We start from the raw sequence: 19279 nt of genomic DNA, 5'->3' as shown, positions 1-19279 counted from the left end.
ATTGGTACATATACACAAGCAACTTAAAATTAACACGTTGGCGGACAGGTAGCCAATGAAGCTTCGCCAGGTAAGGAGATATGTGCTCACGTCTCTTAACTCCGCAAATCAGGCGCACAGCTTTATTTTGAATACGCTGAAGTTTGTCAAATTGTGCATTGGTGATGCCTGCAAGCAATGAATTTCCGTAGTCAAGGCGAGATAGAACAAGAGCCCATATGATGGCAAGTGTCCTCGTCTAAATATTTCCTGATTCGGCCTGACTCTTAGCTAAGAGTGCGGCACAATCCCCTCACCTAGCTGGTCATTGACCCGTCTGAATTCATGATAGATAACACCCAGATTGCGGACGGAATTTGTAGGTTTAATGTCAGTAGTACCAACATTAAAGCAGTATTCAGACTTTTTATTGTACGTAAAATATTGTATGTAACATATCTACGTTGTTTAATCTATTGCCATTCTATTTCCAGTAATGTTTAAGTTCTAACGAATGTTTGATGACGTAAAATCGATAATATATTTCTACTAGATATTATATGTAACATATTATCGATTTTTCGTCATCAAACATTCATTAGAACTTAAACATTACTGGAAATAGAATGGCAATAGATTAAATAACGTAGATATGTTACATACAATACTGTACGTCTAATACTCGGAGTCTGTGGACCGGTTAAGGGTGAGATCAGGATGAGATCTTAAATTGTGAGGTGATCCAATAATCAGAAACTCAGTTTTCTCCATAATTTCAATTTGTTTGATGTCATCCAATTTTGAATATCTGTTATACACCTCTCAATACAAGTGAGTGAACTAAGACATTCTGCTTGGTTCCTGGGATCATACGATATATAGATTTGAATGTCATCGGCATAGATATGGTATAATAAATTGTGACTGCGTAATATATTACCAAGGGGAAGAATGTACGTTGTAAATATCAGAGGCCCCATTATGGAACCCTGAGGCACTCTGCAGTCCAAAGGGATGTCACTAGAGCATTGGCCATCAATAGAGACACGACTGTATCTATTTAATATGTATGATCGGAACCAAGCAAGAGGTGGGCCTGTAACTCCAAGAGCTGTTTCTAGTCTGTGAAAAAGAGTGTTGTGATCGATCGTATCAAACGCTGCTGTGAGATCCAGCATAACTAAGAGCACCATTTTGTTGTCATCAAGCTCACGCAAGACGTCACCATGAACTTTCAGCAGTGCTGTCTCGGTGCTATGCCCTTTGCGATAGGCAGACTGCATAGAATCATTCAGTCCATGGCAACTCAAATAGTCACTTTAAACTTGGATGCCACAATACTCTCGATCACTTTGGCAATAAACGGTATATTGGAAACAGGCCTATAGTTCTTAAATATGTTTAGGTCCAGAGTAGGCTTCTTTAATATAGGAGTAACCATTACACTTTTAAGTAAATCAGAGAAATTACCAGATTCTAGAGACATATTTACAATGCGGGTTATTGTAGGCACAACAACAGGCACATTTTGTTTCAGTAGCCAAAGTTTTATTTGTGAGGCGTTTAATCACCTTTTCGATCTCATCCATAGAAAACGTGTAATCTATGAGTTGTTGTGTCTAAAAAGCTACTATCTAACTCAGTGGGAGCACCAACTTCCTCCAACTCATCCTGGATTTTGTCAATTTTTTCCTTGAAGAAAAATGCAAACTTGTTACACAATGCTTCGGTAGAATCATGAACAGGGAGGGGTTTAGTTGATCCATTAAGAAGGTGGTACGAAAAAGATCTTTGGCATTCGCGTCCACCACCTTGGTCTTGAAGAAAGATGTTTTTGCTTGAGCAATCATGGTGTTAACAATATGCAGCAGGTTACGGTAGTTAGCACGATCTTCCTCGTGCATTGATTTTCTCCATTTCCTTTCAAGCTGTCTTCGCAGACGCCTTTCACTAAAAATGTCTTCATTAAACCAAGGTGGTGTACAACGAGTGGATCTACTTTTAGTTTTAAATGGAGCATGTTGATCAAGAGTCACTGCATACGATTTAGAGAAATAACAAACCAAGTCATTAACATGATCAATAGAATCAGGAATATCATTTAAAGCTTTGTCAAGACCTTGTCTAAAAGCTTGATCATCAAGTGTGCGGAAATCTCTTCGAGTTGTTGTTGACGAAAGAGACGAAATAGAGTTTCATCATGCAGTTATTGTTAACTACATGTATGCACACAACACAGGGGCACTCACAATAGGCAATTGACCCGTACAGGTAGCGCTGTGACTACTATAGGGGCGTCTTCAACACAAATCGAACTATGACCTCTTCCTACCCCTCCCCTACCCCTCCCCCTGAAATGGTTTAAGGCGCGAAGCGTCATGGACAAGGTCGCTGAACATGTTATAACTTGTTTGTTAATATAATTCTTTTGTTTTAAGTAAAGGTGTCCCCCAAAACACCTGGGATCGTGTCAAAAAGAGTGAATTGAAGAAAAGTCAGGGTTTTCCCAAAGTTTTGCATCTGATAATATAATTCTTTTGTTTTAAGTAGAGATGTCCTCCAAAACACCTGGGATTATGTCAAAGAAGTTGAAATTAAGATAAATTGAATATAATTATTTTTGTTTTAAGTAGAGATGTCCTCCAAATCACCTGTGATTATGTCAAAGAAGTTGGAATTAAAATAAATTGAAGAATTGAACAAAGAGGAATGGTAAGATCTGAAACTCGAACACACCTGTGTTTATGGCATTGTCTTAAAGAAGTTTTGAATTAAAGAAAAGTCAAGGTTTGCAATTAATCGTTTGTTAATATAATAATTGTTAGATCAACTTGACCGCTCACTATTTGATACCCTTTTAGAGTGAATGATTTTGAATTGGAAGTCAATAATGACTTTTACCGCTTATGGCTATACAAGCGTGATCTTGCTCTACAAATGTATTACTCGCATTCCGTCAACTAGCTACATTGTATCAACTAGAAAACTTTTAATCCTCGTAGAAAAATGGCAGCGGTATTTTGCTGAAAAAGGTATTTTTAATGAATATATTTTACAATTATGCTTAAGAAACCTTTATAAGAAACTTAAATTATTATTTACCTCAGTAGTAATATCGCATGTAGAGACGTTCGCTTCCGGGTCAAAGGTCAACGTGTGTCAAAGGTCAACCGGAAATACCGCCATTTTGAAAGGTCAACCGGAAATGCCGCCATTTTGAATCGCCGTTAATATTTAGAGACGTTAATATTTAGGGACGTTAATATTTAGGGACGTTAATATTTAGAGACGTTAATATTTAGGGACGTTAATATTTAGAGACGTTAATATTTAGGGACGTTAATATTTAGGGAATAACACCCAACGATGCACAACGATGTTCAACTTTGGGAAGTACGAAAATATATAAATAAAGTTTCCGACTTACCGAAACAGTACAGTTGTATCGTATATTTCACGATTATAAAATCCTCGATATAAACCAAAAACGTAATATGATTCATGAACGAGTATAATCCACGGTTATATATTCCAGAGTACAATCCCAAAGATGCGTAATCATATTTATATAGTTATCGTGATCGTAACTAGATATAAAGCACGGTACATACCGCACTTTCCACATAAGAGCTGAAAATGTCCAGAAACGAGGAAGTATTACTGCGTGTCGATCCATCTCGGTTCGTTATTTTCCCGATTCAGTACCGCGACATATGGAAGATGTACAAGCGAGCGGAGGCGTCATTCTGGACGGCGACTGAAGTAGATCTCGCTAAAGATAAACCGCATTGGGAAAGTCTCAACGATGGGGAGAAGTATTTCATTTCTCACATCCTCGCTTTCTTCGCGGGTAGCGACGGAATAGTCGTCGAGAATCTAGCGACTCGATTCTGTAGCGAAGTGCAAATTCCCGAAGCGAGGTTCTTTTACGGATTTCAGATCATGATGGAAAACATTCACTCGGAAATGTATAGTTTGCTCATAGACACTTACATCGAGGACACACGCGAAAAAATATACTTACTCTACGCCGTGGAAACTATACCGGTCGTGAAAAAGAAAGCCGACTGGGCTTTACGTTGGATCAACGACGACGAGGCCACTTTCGCCACGAGACTCGTTGCGTTCGCCGTCGTCGAAGGGATTTTCTTCTCCGGATCGTTCGCCGCGATATTCTGGTTGAAAAAAAGAGGTTTGATGCCCGGTTTGACTTTTTCCAACGAGCTCATCAGTCGTGACGAGGCGTTGCACTGCGATTTCGCTTGTTTATTATTCTCGTACATCGACCAAAAACCATCCGTCGAAACCACGTTGAAAATCGTACGAGAAGCGGTGGCGATTGAACGTGAATTTATGACGGAGGCTTTAAAATGTTCACTGATAGGAATGAACGAACATCTAATGGTTCAATATATAGAATTCATCGCCGATCGTTTACTGTTCGAACTGGGTTACGAAAAATTCTATCGCGTGAACAACCCTTTCGATTTTATGGAAAATATTTCGCTCGAGGGTAAGACCAATTTCTTCGAAAAACGCGTCGGTGAATACCAAAAGGCAGGCGTTATGGCGACGGAAGAGGAGCAACGGTTTACTCTCACGGCTGAATTTTAACGAGTTACGTACCAATGTAACGCCGATATTATTTGCGAAAACACGATTAACGTATCGTATGAAATATCCAACACATTGAGAGCATTCAACAAGCATTTACGGCCGTTAAAAACATTTGCGAACGTGGCGTCATTACAAAACACGACCGGAGGAAAATACGCAAGAAATTGAGAGCATTCAACCAACATTTACGGCCGTTAATAAAACATGATTGGTAGATAATTTGACAACTCAAGAAACAACGCGTATTACGACCGTTTAAAAACACGATCGGTGGATAATTTGGCTGCTCAAGAATCAACGAGTCGCTCTCCAATTTACCGGCGTTTATATTGCAACAGTTTACGAGGCGTGACAATTTGTTGTTGTAGCGATTTTAAGCACCGGTTTCAAAGCCGTTCAAAAATACGACTCATTCATCGGAGAAAAATATCCAACAAAGCGAGAGTATTCAACAAACATTTGCGGCCATTAAAGACACGTTAAAAAGCGCTGAATGTAACGTCACGCGGTGGATAATTTAACGAGTCAAGAAACAACCAACAACCAACGAGACTAACCGTTAAAAAAACACGACTCGTTAATCGGTGGATAATGTGGCGAGTCAAGAAACAACCAACAAATCGTGACTTTTCAACACATTACGGTCGTTACAAACATTTGCGGACGTGGCGTTGTTACAAAACACGATAGGTGGACAATGTTGGTTTTTTTTTAACAACGAGTCTCGCTCCAATTTAACGGTACCGTTACAAGCACGATCGGTGGATGGTTCGGCGTGTCAAATAACAACGTGTCTCGTTCCAATTTAACGCAGCTAATATTCGCTACCGTTGACGAGACGTTACAACGTGATTTCGCTCGTTAAAAACGCGATCGGTGGTTGATTCGGCGTATCAATTAGCCACGCGTCTCGCTCCAATTTACCGCCGCGAATATTTGTGACGAGACGTTGCAACGTGTTTTATCTCGTTAAAAACACGATCGGTGGTTGATTCGGCGTGTCAATTAGCCACGCATCTCGCTCCAATTTAACGCCGCTAATATTTGTGACGAGACGTTGCAACGTGTTTTCTATCGTTAAAAACACGATCGGTGGCGGGTTTGGCGTGTCAATTAGCCACGCGTCTCGCTCCAATTTAGCGTCGCTAATATTTGTGACTAGTCTTTGCAACGTGATTTCGCTCGTTAAAACATGTTCGGTGGATAATTGCGCAAGTAACCAAATAACCAACTAATATCGCATCGTAACGACGTTCAAATTGACCGTTTTATTCTCATACATCGCGCAAATTTACCGCTGTTGAAAAACATGAATCGTAACGATTGTGTTTTTTTAACGTGCTTTTCGTTTCAATCGCCGGAAAAAACAAACAAATTGTTGAACATTTACGACGTATCGCCGTTTAAAAAGAAAAACGGGACACGGTGGACAGAGTGTATAAATAGAGGCGCGAGCAGTATTAACTTCATTCCTTGACACAATTTCAATCTGATCAGTATGGCGAGCCATCAACAGCAGAGTGGATCTTTCGCTACTGGAAAAGATGTATCCAGTAATACTTTTAAGGAAACACAAGTTTTTGGAGAATGGAACGATGACGACGATCTCTCTTATTATAACGATCAATTAGCGAAGATAGCGGAGAATACCGATTATGAAAATTCGGACCTTCGTAAGAAAGAACCGTTCCGTCCATCCTCTAACCATGGTCTGGGAAAGGATAAAAGAACTTGGGAAAAAAGAGCGAGATCAACTCCTTACGAGAAGATACACGCCATGGAACAACGGCCCGAAACGAGTTGGAAACTGCCGGCTTTTCCATCGGACCGTGAAATGCTTCGCGTTCCTATTAGGGAAGACCGACACATCGTGATTCAAACGTTTAGAGATCAAATTTATATCAACATCCGAGAATATTACCGACATAATGTTACCCAAAAATGGATGGCGAGTCAGAAAGGTATCAATTTGAGTCTACAAGATTGGAACGTTTTGAAAGAAGTCTCGCCCAAGATAGATAGCGCCGTACAGGCATTGCGTCAGAAAAAACAAATTCGTGACGGAAAAGGAGAGATGCGATGAACGTCCTAATGGAGCGCCCTACGATAGTTTTACGATTAATATTAATTCAGAATTTGTGGCTTACCTGCACGTAGATTATAAATCCAATAAAGTATAGAATACGATATAGTAAATCCAACAAAGGTATATTATTCCATTAATATATTTCCAAGATCGCTGTAAGTTTGGCAAAAAAGCACAACGCTTAATAAAATCACAAAGCTAAAAAAGAAATTGTTGTATAGGCTATTTTATCTCTCTTCTTTTCGTCCATTCAACAAATATATTTCTCATATGTTGTAGATTATGCTAAAACAGAACACGTCGAAGATAAAAAAAAATAAACTGTTGCTTTGTTTAGTCTTTTTAATCTCTCTCTTCTTTTCGTCCATTATTCCATTAATATATTTCCAATATCGTTGTAGGTTTCGTAAAAAACACGACACGTTATAAAATAAAGAAGATAACGACGGGTACATGATCGAGTATAATAACGATATGATATAACGATGTTATCTCTCCAAAGTCTTACGGTCGAGTGATGACGTCAAACACTTCGAGCGATGATATAGTGCAGCACATTGAACCGTTCACGTGAACACAACACGTGAGATCTTGTCACTCGCTACATGATCGAGTATAATAATTTAGCACTGCGTGATTTAACGATGCTCTCTCTCCAAAGTCTTACGGTCGAGTGATGACGTCAAACACTTCGAGCGATGATATAGTGCAGCACATCGAACCGTGTCACTCGCTACAGTGATTATCGAGTGGTGACGTCAAACGTTTTGAACAAATGACAGCACGTTGAACTACATCACGTGTACACACCACGTAAGAGTGTGTCACTCGCTACAATAGTTATTGAGCGATGACGTCGAGTGTTTCATAGCGAACGTATATAAAACGCTGGTGTCTACGGATAAATTTTCATTCCTGGAATGAGCGGCCCAGCATACGGGTAAAAATGGACCGTTTAATCAACGATTGTCAGTCTATAGAAGAGTTAGATTTCCTCATCGGTCAGGGTTTGGATGACGACTTGTATCAGTTGGCGTTAAACAAACTCTTTGAGTTGACGACGCAAGGAGAGAGAAACTATAGCAGTAATATCGCGCCTGATGAAACTGCTGAAGAAATTAGATCTTCATGCGATGTTGAGCGGTTGAACGAAATCATTAATTCCGATGGATGGCATACGGGTATTTCCACTCTCGCTTTCCAGAGAATATTGGATCTTACACCGGACGTAACGCATATTGAAGTGATCGTGGATGATGATGGCGATCCTTTATCGGATATGGTGGGAGGTGAAAATCCCGCAACTACTAACGAAAACGTAAGTAGAATTTGTTAATATTCTTTTCAGGTATTTTATTTAATAAATTAATATAATAAAATACATTCTGTGTTCAATTTTTTTGCGGTTCGTGATTTTTTTTAAATAATTATTTTTATTTTTATTTTACCATTCATTTAACGTATTTTTATTTAATATAATAGTATAATGAGATATATTTTTCTATACCAAATTCCATGCAGGTCGTGGTGGGTGGTACTCCTATAACGCGTAAACGATCGGCCAATGAAACCTTGGATGACTTGATAAACGAAGCAGAAGTACAGGAGGAGCCTGGGGTAGCGAATGAAATATTGGATGGAACGCCGGAACCCAGCGTGTCGGATAACATTTCTCAGTACTACGTCATCCAGACCCTTAATGCCAAACACGTCAAGAAATTTAAAGCTACGTCTACCGATTATGGGCTAAGATTGAGAAATTTAGACGATCGATTCGCCGTTGCTAGCATCCCTCTACTATCAAACATTATAGATGATGTATTGGATCGTGTCACCGATGGTATTCAACCCAGGGACATGGTCAGAATTGTCCTACAAGCTCCGAGTCTTGAAAAACCGATTAATCTACCTTTCATCAAGAAAGATGACTTAACCCTAGATCGATTTATGGCGCGTATAGAACACGTCCTGCAATCTAAAAAAGACTTGAAACTAAATAGCGACATGGAAATCAACGTCGTGCATATGGAGATGCCTGAAGGGGGTAGGGGCAACAGGAAGATATTCAAAACGTGGGACGAGAAGAAGAAACAATTGAGGTGTATCGTCGATATTACCAACCAGAGCGACAACATGTGTCTAGCGCGAGCTATAGTGACGGGTATCGCAAAACACGAATTGAATGCTAAAGAGTGGATTTGGAGGAGTATACGAGATGGGGAAAAACATCAGACTGACAGGGCTAAGGATCTTCATGACAAAGCGGGCGTCTCGTTTGACGCCTGCGGATTGGAACAAGTGGAAAGTTTCCAGAAAGTGGTTACCGAGTATCAACTCTGCGTCGTCTCCAAAGACCAGTTTGACAAGATTATATACAAGGGTCCTCCGAAAGATAAAGGCATATATCTCTTGTATAATAACCACCACTTTGATCTGATTACTTCCATGGCAGCCTATCTTAACCGAAGTTATTGGTGTCACCCGTGCAAGAAGGGATACGATAACAAAGGAGTTCATCGCTGCGAAAACTCTTGCAAAATATGTCATTCAGGAAGCTGTCGGACGACCGACGATATCGACGCCTGGACCTACTGTTCGGACTGTAAGCGGTATTTCAAATCGCCCGCGTGTTACGAAAATCATAAGAAACATGGTTCAGCCGTTTCCAAATACGGCACGATATGTAATCAATACTACAAGTGCCAAAAGTGCGATAGAGTTATCAACAGGCAGTTTTTAAGAAAAGGAACGAAACACAACTGTACGGATCTGTGGTGTCACGTTTGTCAAGGTAACTTTCCCGCCGGACATAAATGTTACATCAAACCCTGTGAAGTAAAGGAAAACGACAAGGACAATGACCCGCCTTTCTGTTACATTTTCTTCGACGTTGAAAGCCAGCAAGATACGGGAATCCACAGGCCGAATCTCTGCGTCGCCCAGAAAGTGTGCGAATCGTGCGCCGAACAGCCTCTGCAAGAACCGTGCGACGTTTGCGGGGAAGATAAAGAGATGATTTTCAAAGGAGAGAATTGTATGGAAGAGTTTTGCTTATGGCTTTTCAAGGGAGAAAGTCACAAACACGCTCGATGTATGGCGCATAACCTAAAAGGGTACGACGGATATTTTATCCTACAATTCCTGTACGATAACGCCATCAAGCCAAAAGTCATCATGAACGGCGCGAAAATCATGTCCATCACCGTACCAGGCCCCGACATCGTGTTCAAGGACAGTTTAAATTTCTTCCCGATGCCTCTCTCCAAACTTCCCAAGAGTTTCGGTATCAAAGAATTATGCAAGGGCTACTTTCCGCACTTCTTCAATACGAAAGCCAACGAAAATTACGTGGGAGAGATACCGGCCGCTGAATTCTTCGACCCCGAGGGAATGTCGGAAGCAGGTAAAAATCAGTTCTTGGCTTGGCACACTGGCGAAAAAGAGAAGGGATTGGTGTGGGATCTACAAGACGAGCTCCTGAAATATTGCGTCAGCGACGTTGATATCCTTCGACGCTGTTGCATGAAATTTCGCGACATGTTCATGAAGGTGACCAAAAAGAAAGAAGACGATCCCGGAGTAGACCCTTTAGATAAACCCCTCACTATCGCCGCCGCTTGCAATTTGGTGTTGCGAAGAAACTATCTTCAACCAAACACTATCGCCATTATTCCACCGCATGCGTATGGTCCGAACCAGAACTTTTCTCTCGACTCCATACGATGGTTGAATCACGTGTCTCTCGAGGAAGACATTGAAATACAACACGCGATGAACGGGGGAGAAGTGCGGTTGAATGGAAGAGTGACGGTCGATGGTTTTTGTTCGGAGAAACGCCGAATCTATTCCTATCATGGCTGTCTGTTTCATGGATGTCCCGACTGCTACGACGGGGACACTCTGAACCCCATTTCCAAGAAGCCCATGGCTGAACTCTACAGGATAACTCTGTTCCGAAAGCAACAGCTGGAGATCAACTACCCCGGGTACGAGATTATAGAAATGTGGGAACATGAATGGAAGGGGATTTGGAAAGATTTACACACCGACGTGAAACTGCAGATCGAGGTTCCCGCTCATTTCGAACCCTTGGACCCGAGAGAGAGCTTGTACGGAGGCCGCACCGAAGCGACAAAGCTCTTCCATCAAGTCAAAGACGGAGAGGTTATCCGATACTTGGACTTTACTAGGTAAGTCGAATCGCTCCATACCTTAAACTAATCATTTTGATTCATGTATTTTTACATGGCAATGACAACTAGTTGAAAAGAATAATAATAAGACATGACTTATTTTTTTTCCTATTTTTTGTTTCTTTCAGCCTCTATCCCTGGTGCAACAAGTACCGCCCTTATATCGTAGGTCATCCGAAAATCTACACGAACAACTTCAAGGATATCTCTTCTTACTTTGGGCTGATACGGTGCACGGTCTTACCCCCTAGATGGCTTTTTCATCCCGTCCTACCGGCGAGATGTCACGGCAAATTGATGTTCGCCCTGTGCGGAACGTGCATGGAGGAGAAACGACAAGCCTACTGTCCTCATTCGGATAAAGCCCGAACGATCCGGGGGACATGGGTGACCCTCGAAGTAGAGAAAGCCGTGAAGATGGGATACGTCATACAGAATATCGAACTCGTGTGGGACTGGGACCAACGCGCCGAGTACGATGAAGAGACAAAGACGGGCGGTCTGTTCACCGAGTATATAGACCAATTTCTCCAATTGAAACAGGAAGCTAGCGGCTATCCCGATTGGTGCGAGACCCCCGAAGACATGGAGCGTTACGTCGAAGAGTACTACGAAAACGAAGGGATACGACTGGACTCCGAGAATATCGACAAGAATCCCGGCATGAGGTCGCTCGCCAAGCTGTGTCTGAACAGCATGTGGGGTGAGTTTAAAGAAAAATTACTAAAAAATTATAACCCGTACACATCATCATCCTTTCATGTACGTACTCTTAACCGGATTCTCATCTCTTAATTAATTTACTATTATTTTTACAGGTAAATTTGCGCAAAGATCCAACATGAGTCAGACGGTTATACTAGACGACCCCTCCGAAGTATACAAACTATTGACCAGCGATAGCGTCACCGTCGATAATATTCGTCTGATCAACGATGAAGTCATCGAAGTGACCTACCGGGAAGAAGGGGACTTTGCCCGTATTAATCCGAACACCAACGTCGTCATCGCGGCGTTCACGACTTGCCACGCCAGGTTGAAGTTGTACGAAGTCCTGGAAAAGTTGGGAGATCGCGCCATGTACCAAGATACTGGTAAGACACTTCTTCCAATAATAAAATAATTTAAAATAAATAATTAAAAAATCCCCCCGCCCGGGTTCGAACCGGGGACATTTCGAACTACGGTCGAACGCTCTACCGACTGAGCTACGCGGGGCAGACAGTCACTCGAACGATCAATTTGTACTTATACCTCCTTTTTGTATTTTTTTCTTAACAGATAGCGTCATTTTCCTCAGTCGTAAGGGAGATTGGGAACCCCCTACTGGCGATTACCTGGGCCATTTGACGGACGAAGTCGATCCGAAAGACGGTAACCACATCTCTACTTTCGTCACGGGTGGTTGCAAGAATTACGTATACAGATTGGATACTGGAAAGACGGTGATGAAAGTACGCGGTATCACCTTGAACGTCCGTAATTCCGAGCTGGTAAATTACTCCACCCTGGAACGTATGGTACGAGGCTTGAAGTCGGGCGAAGAAGAAGAAAGGGTAACGGTGACCAATCCTCACCGAATCGTGCGTAACGTTAAAACCAAAAACATCGAGAGCCGGGTATCGAAGAAAGATTACCGAGTGGTCTTCGATAAGAGATGGATCGTGAATGGTTTCGAAACACTACCTTACGGGTACGGAGTCTATAAAGGGGACGTTTAACGAGAGATTCTATCATTTACTATCGAGATGGAACAGTTGGAGCACGTACGCGAAGATCCTCTTACCCCGTGTCTCTGTAAAGACAATTTGAAAAAATATTCGACTTTTCCTATATTAGGGCTGGCTCTTCTTCTCCTCACCAACACCGCTTTGACCATCACGCGACATCAAGGTGAGACGAGCGTCAATCTATGCCACAATTTCACTCTGCCCTCCGACCTTCCTTCCCTGCATCTAGCTCGGACGAACGTCACCAACGTCAAGTTTAGGGAAGAATCGACGCACTGTCTTCCTCAACACACTCTTCACTTGGGAAAGGATATATATCTGAGCGTCTGCGACTATCGCGACAGTATTCGCGTGGACATCAGACGGTTCACGGGTGACGTACAAGGCGAAGGAATCCTACCTACAATACGGGGTATTTATCTCTCGTTGGAGCAGTGGGCGGTGTTAAAGGTTAATACGGACTTTGTAGATTACGTCGTAGAGAAACTCGAAAAACGTCGACAACTTTAGAATCATCATGGATGCTAGACTCATTCATCCTTACACTGCCATTGTTTCGGGACCTACGGGTTCGGGGAAAACTCAATTCGTCAAACGAATGATATCGACCGGCGAAACGGTCGTAGACGGTCCTCCCGACAAGATTATTTGGTTGTACGGGGAATACCAGGCCGCGTACGACGAGATGCGTGAATCAGTGGATAATATACGTTTTATAGAAGGATTTCCTCAGGATATGGAGTCTCTGATCGACCCTTCGAAACGAAACCTCGTCGTCATCGACGATCTCATGGCTGAATTATCCGGAGATACCCGGGTGATGAACATGTTTACGAAAGGGTCTCATCATCGCAACATGTCCGTCATTTTCATCGTGCAGAATCTCTTTTTGTCGTCCAAACAATTTCGCACCATCTCGTTGAACGCTCACTACATGATTCTCTTCAAAAATCCGAGAGATAACTCGCAGATTGTACATCTAGCCAAACAGATCTTTCCCGGACGCGTCAAGTTCGTGCAAGAGAGCTTCGTGGACGCTACCCAACACCGATACGGATACTTATTGGTGGATCTGAAACCGACGACCCCCGAAGATTTGAGATTACGCACCGATATCTTCGACGGGTTGCGACAAACCGTCTACGTGCCGAGAGTATAAATGTCGTCGCGCGCGTCGATCACGTTCATTCTTCTACAAACATGTCAAAGAGACTGAAGCAGAACGCCGACGCTCTCCGCTACTTGGTCAAATGTAATCCTCGTCAGAGGAAAGCCATCATACATCACGCCGACAATGGTCTGGTAGATTCGTTGTGCGAATGCGCGCTCAACGTACTCAAGGGACACGTTCCGCTAAACGTTAAACAGAAGAAGAAACTTTCGATTCACAAACAACGTTTACGATCCTTAAGTAATAAAAAGGTGGCGCGCAAACGAAAGAGAGCCATTCTTAACCAGAAGGGTGGATTAATCGGAGCTCTTCTAGCCCCCGTCCTAGGCACTATCGTAAGTCTATTGCTCAAGAAAAGAAAATGAAACACGCTAAAAAGATGATCCTCATTGACCCTCGTGAATTGGACCGGATAAACACCATGGTCGCCGATCGGGCTAGAACTAACGACGCGACGGGTGGAACCGAAAACGATACGAAACGCGTTCTGGACCGTACGGATCTTTCGTTGCACGACATGCTGCAACTGTACCATCAAACTCTCCAACGATATCTGAAGAAGGATAAACGTAACAGAAAGGAACCGTTGAACATTTTGTTAAAACGCGAGGATCGCAAACTAGATAATCCTGAAACGCAAGTGGAAAGTATCGACGACGCTGAAACGGAGGCTAAAATCGAACCAGTCGCTTTCCCGCAACAAGCTGACGACGCCGTAGAATCGGAATTATTGGAAACTTTACCCGCCTCTTTCGAAGCCAAAGCCAAGGCGTTCTTGAAGAATCTAAAACGTAATAGATCGAAAGGCATCCTAGATTGGTCCCCCGAAGGAGAAATCATCGTGTCGGGTACGAGAGTACAAGGATCTAATCTGGTAGATCTTGTACACGACGCGTTGAGAAATCGAAAAGGATACAAGAAACCGTTTGGCTGGGAATTGTTTAACGAAGCGTTAGCTCGCAACAACACTCCGGAATCTCTCATCACCAATACGGCTAGACGTAACGCTTTACGAGATCGTAAAAATAAAGAACCGGGAGGAAAATCTGACGATTCCGAAGGGATATCGAGCGTTACCCCTAAACGAAGACGCAGCGCAAGAACCCGGAAGCGGCGTAGATCCTCCCTGAATAGAAACATGTGGGAGATTTATTAACCTTTCGCAAAATAGGGCAAAATAAATGTTTTTAAACGTAACAAAAATGAATAAAATGTCATTGTTTCCGTTTCATTCGTCATAGCGTAGCTAGACTAACCATGGATAGGGACGTGGACGATTACTTGAAGAGTTTATATTACGACGTATCGGGTCAGGGTAGTCTCGGAGGTATAGAAAGATTGTATAGAAAGGTTAAACGAGAAGGCGAGTTTCGACTGAGTAGACGCGATATCGAGAATTGGCTCCTTACCCAAGATGCGTACACTCTGCATAAACCGAGTAGGAGGCGATTTCCCAGAAATATTTATTTCTCGGACGGTATCGACCAAACGTGGCAGATCGATCTCGTAGAATTTCAGAAATTGGCTAGATATAATCGAGGATATAAATTCGTCCTCACATGCATCGACGTGTTTTCGAAATTTGCCTGGGCGCGACCCTTGAAGGACAAGAAAGGACCTACCGTCGCAGCGGCGTTGAAAAATATTTTCGAGGAAGGAAGGCAACCTACCCAGTTACAGAGCGATAAAGGGAAAGAATTTCTAAACAAAGACGTGCAAAAACTCTTGAAAGATAAAAATATCCATTTCTTTACCACTCAGAACCCCGATACCAAGGCGGCTATCGTGGAAAGGTTTAATAGAACTTTAAAAGATCGCATTTTCAGATACTTTACGAGAACGAATAGTTCCGAGTATCATCGCATCTTGCGAGACGCGGTCAACGGTTACAACGCCAGCTACCACCGCTCCATCAAGCGAAGTCCCACCAGCGTGACTAAAGACAACGAAAGCGCCGTATGGAAGACATTGTACGGAAAATATAAACGTTCGAGAAAACCGAAAAAGCAGAATCTCTTCGAGGCCGGCGACCTGGTCCGTATCTCGGTCGAAAAACTTCCTTTTAGAAAAGGATATCTACCTCAATGGTCCGAGGAACTGTTCGTGGTATCGAAAAGGATCGACAGACGAGTACCGGTGTACGTGTTGAAAGATTTCAACGACGAAGAAATCGAAGGCACCTTTTACGGCCGGGAGATTCAAAAAGTCACCAAGGACAAAGACGGTCTGTTTAAAGTGGAGAAAGTAATCAGAAAGAGAAAACGTCAAGGCGTTACCGAATATTTCGTCAAATGGTTAGGTTGGCCCGACAAGTTTAACAGTTGGGTCGTGGATCTGGAAGATTCTGTATAATACTCGTACGTAACTGTCTCCAATCATCACTCGTAGTTCGACATCCGATCATGGCGGTCGACGCGGGAGAATTTTACGTTACGTTACCTAGTAATAGTTCCTTCGATTATTACCCCGACAATACTCTGAACGATTTCACCACCAAGTTATTCAAACCTATCGACCTCTACGGTGATTGGGAAGTCGCTTTGACCGAAATATCGTTCCCTCACTCGTTCTACAATATCGTCGAACCTTTCAATAACGTAGTCTACAGCGGAGATGGGACGGAAGTAACCTCAAAATGTTTACCATCCCGCAGGGTTATTACCAAAACCTGGAAGAGTTATCCCTGACCATACACGAGCTCATGGACGATCTCGGAAAAGAGAACGTGAAAATAACCTTGAATAAAAACACTCAAAAGGTCAAGGTGAGACTTCAAAACAACGCCTTTATCGAATTACATCGCCAGTTCCTGTCCATCCTAGGATTTACGAAAAGGGACACCCTGATCGACGAAACTACCGAGGCGGATTTACCCATGGATCTAAACGGAGGATTGTACTCTCTGTACCTCTACACCGATATCGTCGAAGATCAGATCGTGGGGGACGCGTTCGTGCCCCTCTTACGTTACGTTCACATCGATAAACGCGACGGCGGGGAAGTCGTTACTCGTACTTACCAATCCCCTCATTTCGTCAAGGTAAAGATGAAACGTTTCGATACCATCACCATGAGCGTCAGGCAAGACACGGGCGAGAAGATTCTATTTCAACGCGGCAAGATCATCGTCAAGTTATGTTTCAGAGCCGTCAAAACGGGATTCTTTAAAAGGTAAAACGTTACGATATACGCGTCATTATCATCATGGTTGGCAGACAACAAGGAGGTTACGTCCAGACGGGTCGCGGAGATTTCCCGGTTTTTAGGGGATCCCGAATGCAAAGGGGGTACGGATTAGGAAGTATTCTTTCCGGAATGTTCAGAGCGGCCGTTCCTTTACTCAAACGTGGCGCTCAAAAGTTGGGTAAAGAAGCCCTTAGAACGGGAATCAACGTGGGTCAAGACGTATTGAGCGGTCAAAATCTAAGAACCGCCGCTCGACAACGCGGTCTGGAATCGGTACGCAACGTTCTTTCATCCAAGAAAACGACCGTAAAGAAGAAGAGGAATCAGCGTCGATCGTCTAAACAACCCGCTCGAAAAGGTATAAAGCGAAAGACTACCGGAAAATCGGTCATTTCATCGCGAGCTAAGCGAGCGAAAAGACCTCTGGATATCTTCGACCGTTAAGTCTACGTTACGCCAAAATGTCTCTCGTCAGTAACCACTCCTGCCCCTGTTCTAAAACCGAAACGGATCTATTCAGCGTTCCACCGACTCAGACCGATATACTCAGCAGTCAATTTCTCGAATATAAACCGTTGAACGCCGTGACGTCGGATGGACCGTTGGAATTTACGGTACCGGGATCTCCGGATGGTTACTTGGATCTGTCGCAAACTCAGCTGTACATCAGGGCAAAAATCACGTTACCCGATGGAGCCGATATACCGCAAGACGCCCCGGTCGGACCTACGAACCTGTTTTTGCATTCGATGTTCAACCAGGTGGACGTCCACTTGAACGATAGAATGGTCAGCGTCGCTTCCAACACTTACGCCTATCGCGCCATGATAGAAACTCTGCTCACTTACGGATCGGACGCTACAAAATCGCACTTGACATCGTCGCTCTTCTACAAAGATACCCCTTACAAAATGGACATCTGCGACCCCGCGCTAATAGACGATGAAGCTAACGTCGGACTGAAGAAACGTTCCCAGTTTACCCATAATAGTCGCGTGGTGGATATGGTCGGAATGATTCATTCGGACATTTTCTGTCAGGAAAAGTTTCTATTGGGAGGCGTAGACCTCAAACTCAAACTTCACCGGAGCAAAAACGAATTCTGTCTACTGAGGGGTATCAGACCTCAAATTCAACAACCCGCGTACAGAGTGCAGATTATGGACGCCACTCTCTTCGTAAGGAGCGCTAAACTGAATCCGACATTGACCATGTCTCACGCCAAAGAGTTGGAACGCGGAGTCACCGCCAAGTACCCTATTCGTCGCGTAGACGTCAAGAGTTTCTCGATCCCGCAAGGCAATCTCTCCTTCGTTCGCGAAAGCTTGTTTACGGGACAGATACCCAGACGCATCATCTTTGGACTCGTGGATAATACTGCCTACAACGGAGCGTACGCCAAGAACCCGTATTTCTTCAAACATTTCAACTTAAACTACCTCGCCCTACACTGTAACGGAGAAACCATTCCGTGGAAACCCCTCAGACCGCGTTTCGAAGAAGCCGACGCTCAACCTACCGTTCAAGGGCATATAATGGCGTATCAGACGTTGTTTCAAGGCACAAGCAACCTGCACAAGGACCGAGGCGTACAGATAGCCAGGGAAGATTACGCCGGCGGATACACTCTGTTCGCCTTTGATCTATCGCCGGATGCGTCTGACGACGCTCATCTCAACCTTTTACGCAACGGATCGGTTCGTCTCGAATTGCAGTTCCAAGTACCCCTTCCTAACACGGTCAATCTGGTCGTTTACGCCGAGTGGGATTCCATGCTGGAAATTACCAAATCTCGCAGCATCGTCATCGATTACGATCATTAAGATGGATACGGTCGATCTGCTTCGATGCGTCAAATCCGATCCTATCGTACGCGACATATTCGGAAATGTTTTACCGCGGGATAAACTTCCTATCAAGATCGAAAAACCTTTTCCTCGTGCGTACATCGTTAACACGGATACCAGTAAGGAACCCGGGAAACATTGGGTCGCTTTTTACTTCGAAAACGAACTTTACGCCGATTTTTTCGATTCTTACGGAAACGCTCCCAAAAATTTAGCCGTTGAATTTGAGACTTTTCTAAAACGCAACGTCGAGAATTACGAGTATAATACCAAAAAGTTTCAAAGTGATTACAGTACCGTGTGCGGACAGTTTTGCCTGTTCTACCTCTATCATCGTTGTCGCGGTTACGACACGCGTGAAATTACTCGAATGTTTTACAAAGACCCCGAGATTAACGATATACTGGTTAATGAATTTATCAACGAAAAGTACGACGCTGATTTCGAAGTGACGGATTTAGAGTATTTAG

The 19279-nt window shown here is 43.3% G+C and overlaps 3 protein-coding genes and 1 non-coding gene across 4 annotated transcripts; 3 read left to right on the top strand and 1 right to left on the bottom strand.

Annotated features, from left to right (window-relative positions):
* Positions 1-3681: 3681 nt before the first annotated feature.
* Positions 3682-4593, top strand: LOC140139246 (ribonucleoside-diphosphate reductase subunit M2-like). Its single transcript, XM_072161027.1, has one exon. It carries the CDS (start codon positions 3700-3702, stop codon positions 4591-4593), a length of 894 nt encoding a protein of 297 aa, XP_072017128.1. The 5' UTR covers positions 3682-3699.
* A 3035-nt stretch (positions 4594-7628) lies between these two features.
* Positions 7629-12596, top strand: LOC140139245 (uncharacterized). The gene is made up of 5 exons (XM_072161026.1): positions 7629-8000; positions 8204-10872; positions 11004-11578; positions 11694-11969; positions 12157-12596. Exons 1-5 carry the CDS (start codon positions 7629-7631, stop codon positions 12594-12596), a joined length of 4332 nt encoding a protein of 1443 aa, XP_072017127.1.
* On the bottom strand, positions 12021-12093 carry Trnay-gua (transfer RNA tyrosine (anticodon GUA)). The gene has a single exon. It is a non-coding gene; the product is annotated as a tRNA-Tyr (tRNA).
* Positions 12597-17423: 4827 nt separating the features above from the next.
* LOC140139244 (uncharacterized protein F54H12.2-like) lies at positions 17424-18785 on the top strand. The gene has a single exon (XM_072161025.1). It carries the CDS (start codon positions 17424-17426, stop codon positions 18783-18785), a length of 1362 nt encoding a protein of 453 aa, XP_072017126.1.
* The last annotated feature ends 494 nt before the right edge of the window (positions 18786-19279 follow it).

The sequence above is a fragment of the Amphiura filiformis genome, chromosome 18 (assembly GCF_039555335.1).
Source record: "Amphiura filiformis chromosome 18, Afil_fr2py, whole genome shotgun sequence".
Classification (NCBI taxonomy): Eukaryota; Metazoa; Echinodermata; class Ophiuroidea; order Amphilepidida; family Amphiuridae; genus Amphiura; species Amphiura filiformis.
Note: the sequence above shows the minus strand (reverse complement) of the source record. Positions and strands in the feature narration are given on the sequence as shown.

Coding starts and splice junctions, on each gene's coding strand:
- LOC140139245 (XM_072161026.1), top strand. CDS start 7,629: ATGGACCGTTTAATCAACGATTGTCAGTCTATAGAAGAGTTAGATTTC. Junction 10,873..11,003: donor CGATACTTGGACTTTACTAG/GTAAGTCGAATC, acceptor TGTTTCTTTCAG/CCTCTATCCCTGGTGCAACA. Junction 11,970..12,156: donor CGCCATGTACCAAGATACTG/GTAAGACACTTC, acceptor TTTTCTTAACAG/ATAGCGTCATTTTCCTCAGT.
- LOC140139246 (XM_072161027.1), top strand. CDS start 3,700: ATGTACAAGCGAGCGGAGGCGTCATTCTGGACGGCGACTGAAGTAGAT.
- LOC140139244 (XM_072161025.1), top strand. CDS start 17,424: ATGTCTCTCGTCAGTAACCACTCCTGCCCCTGTTCTAAAACCGAAACG.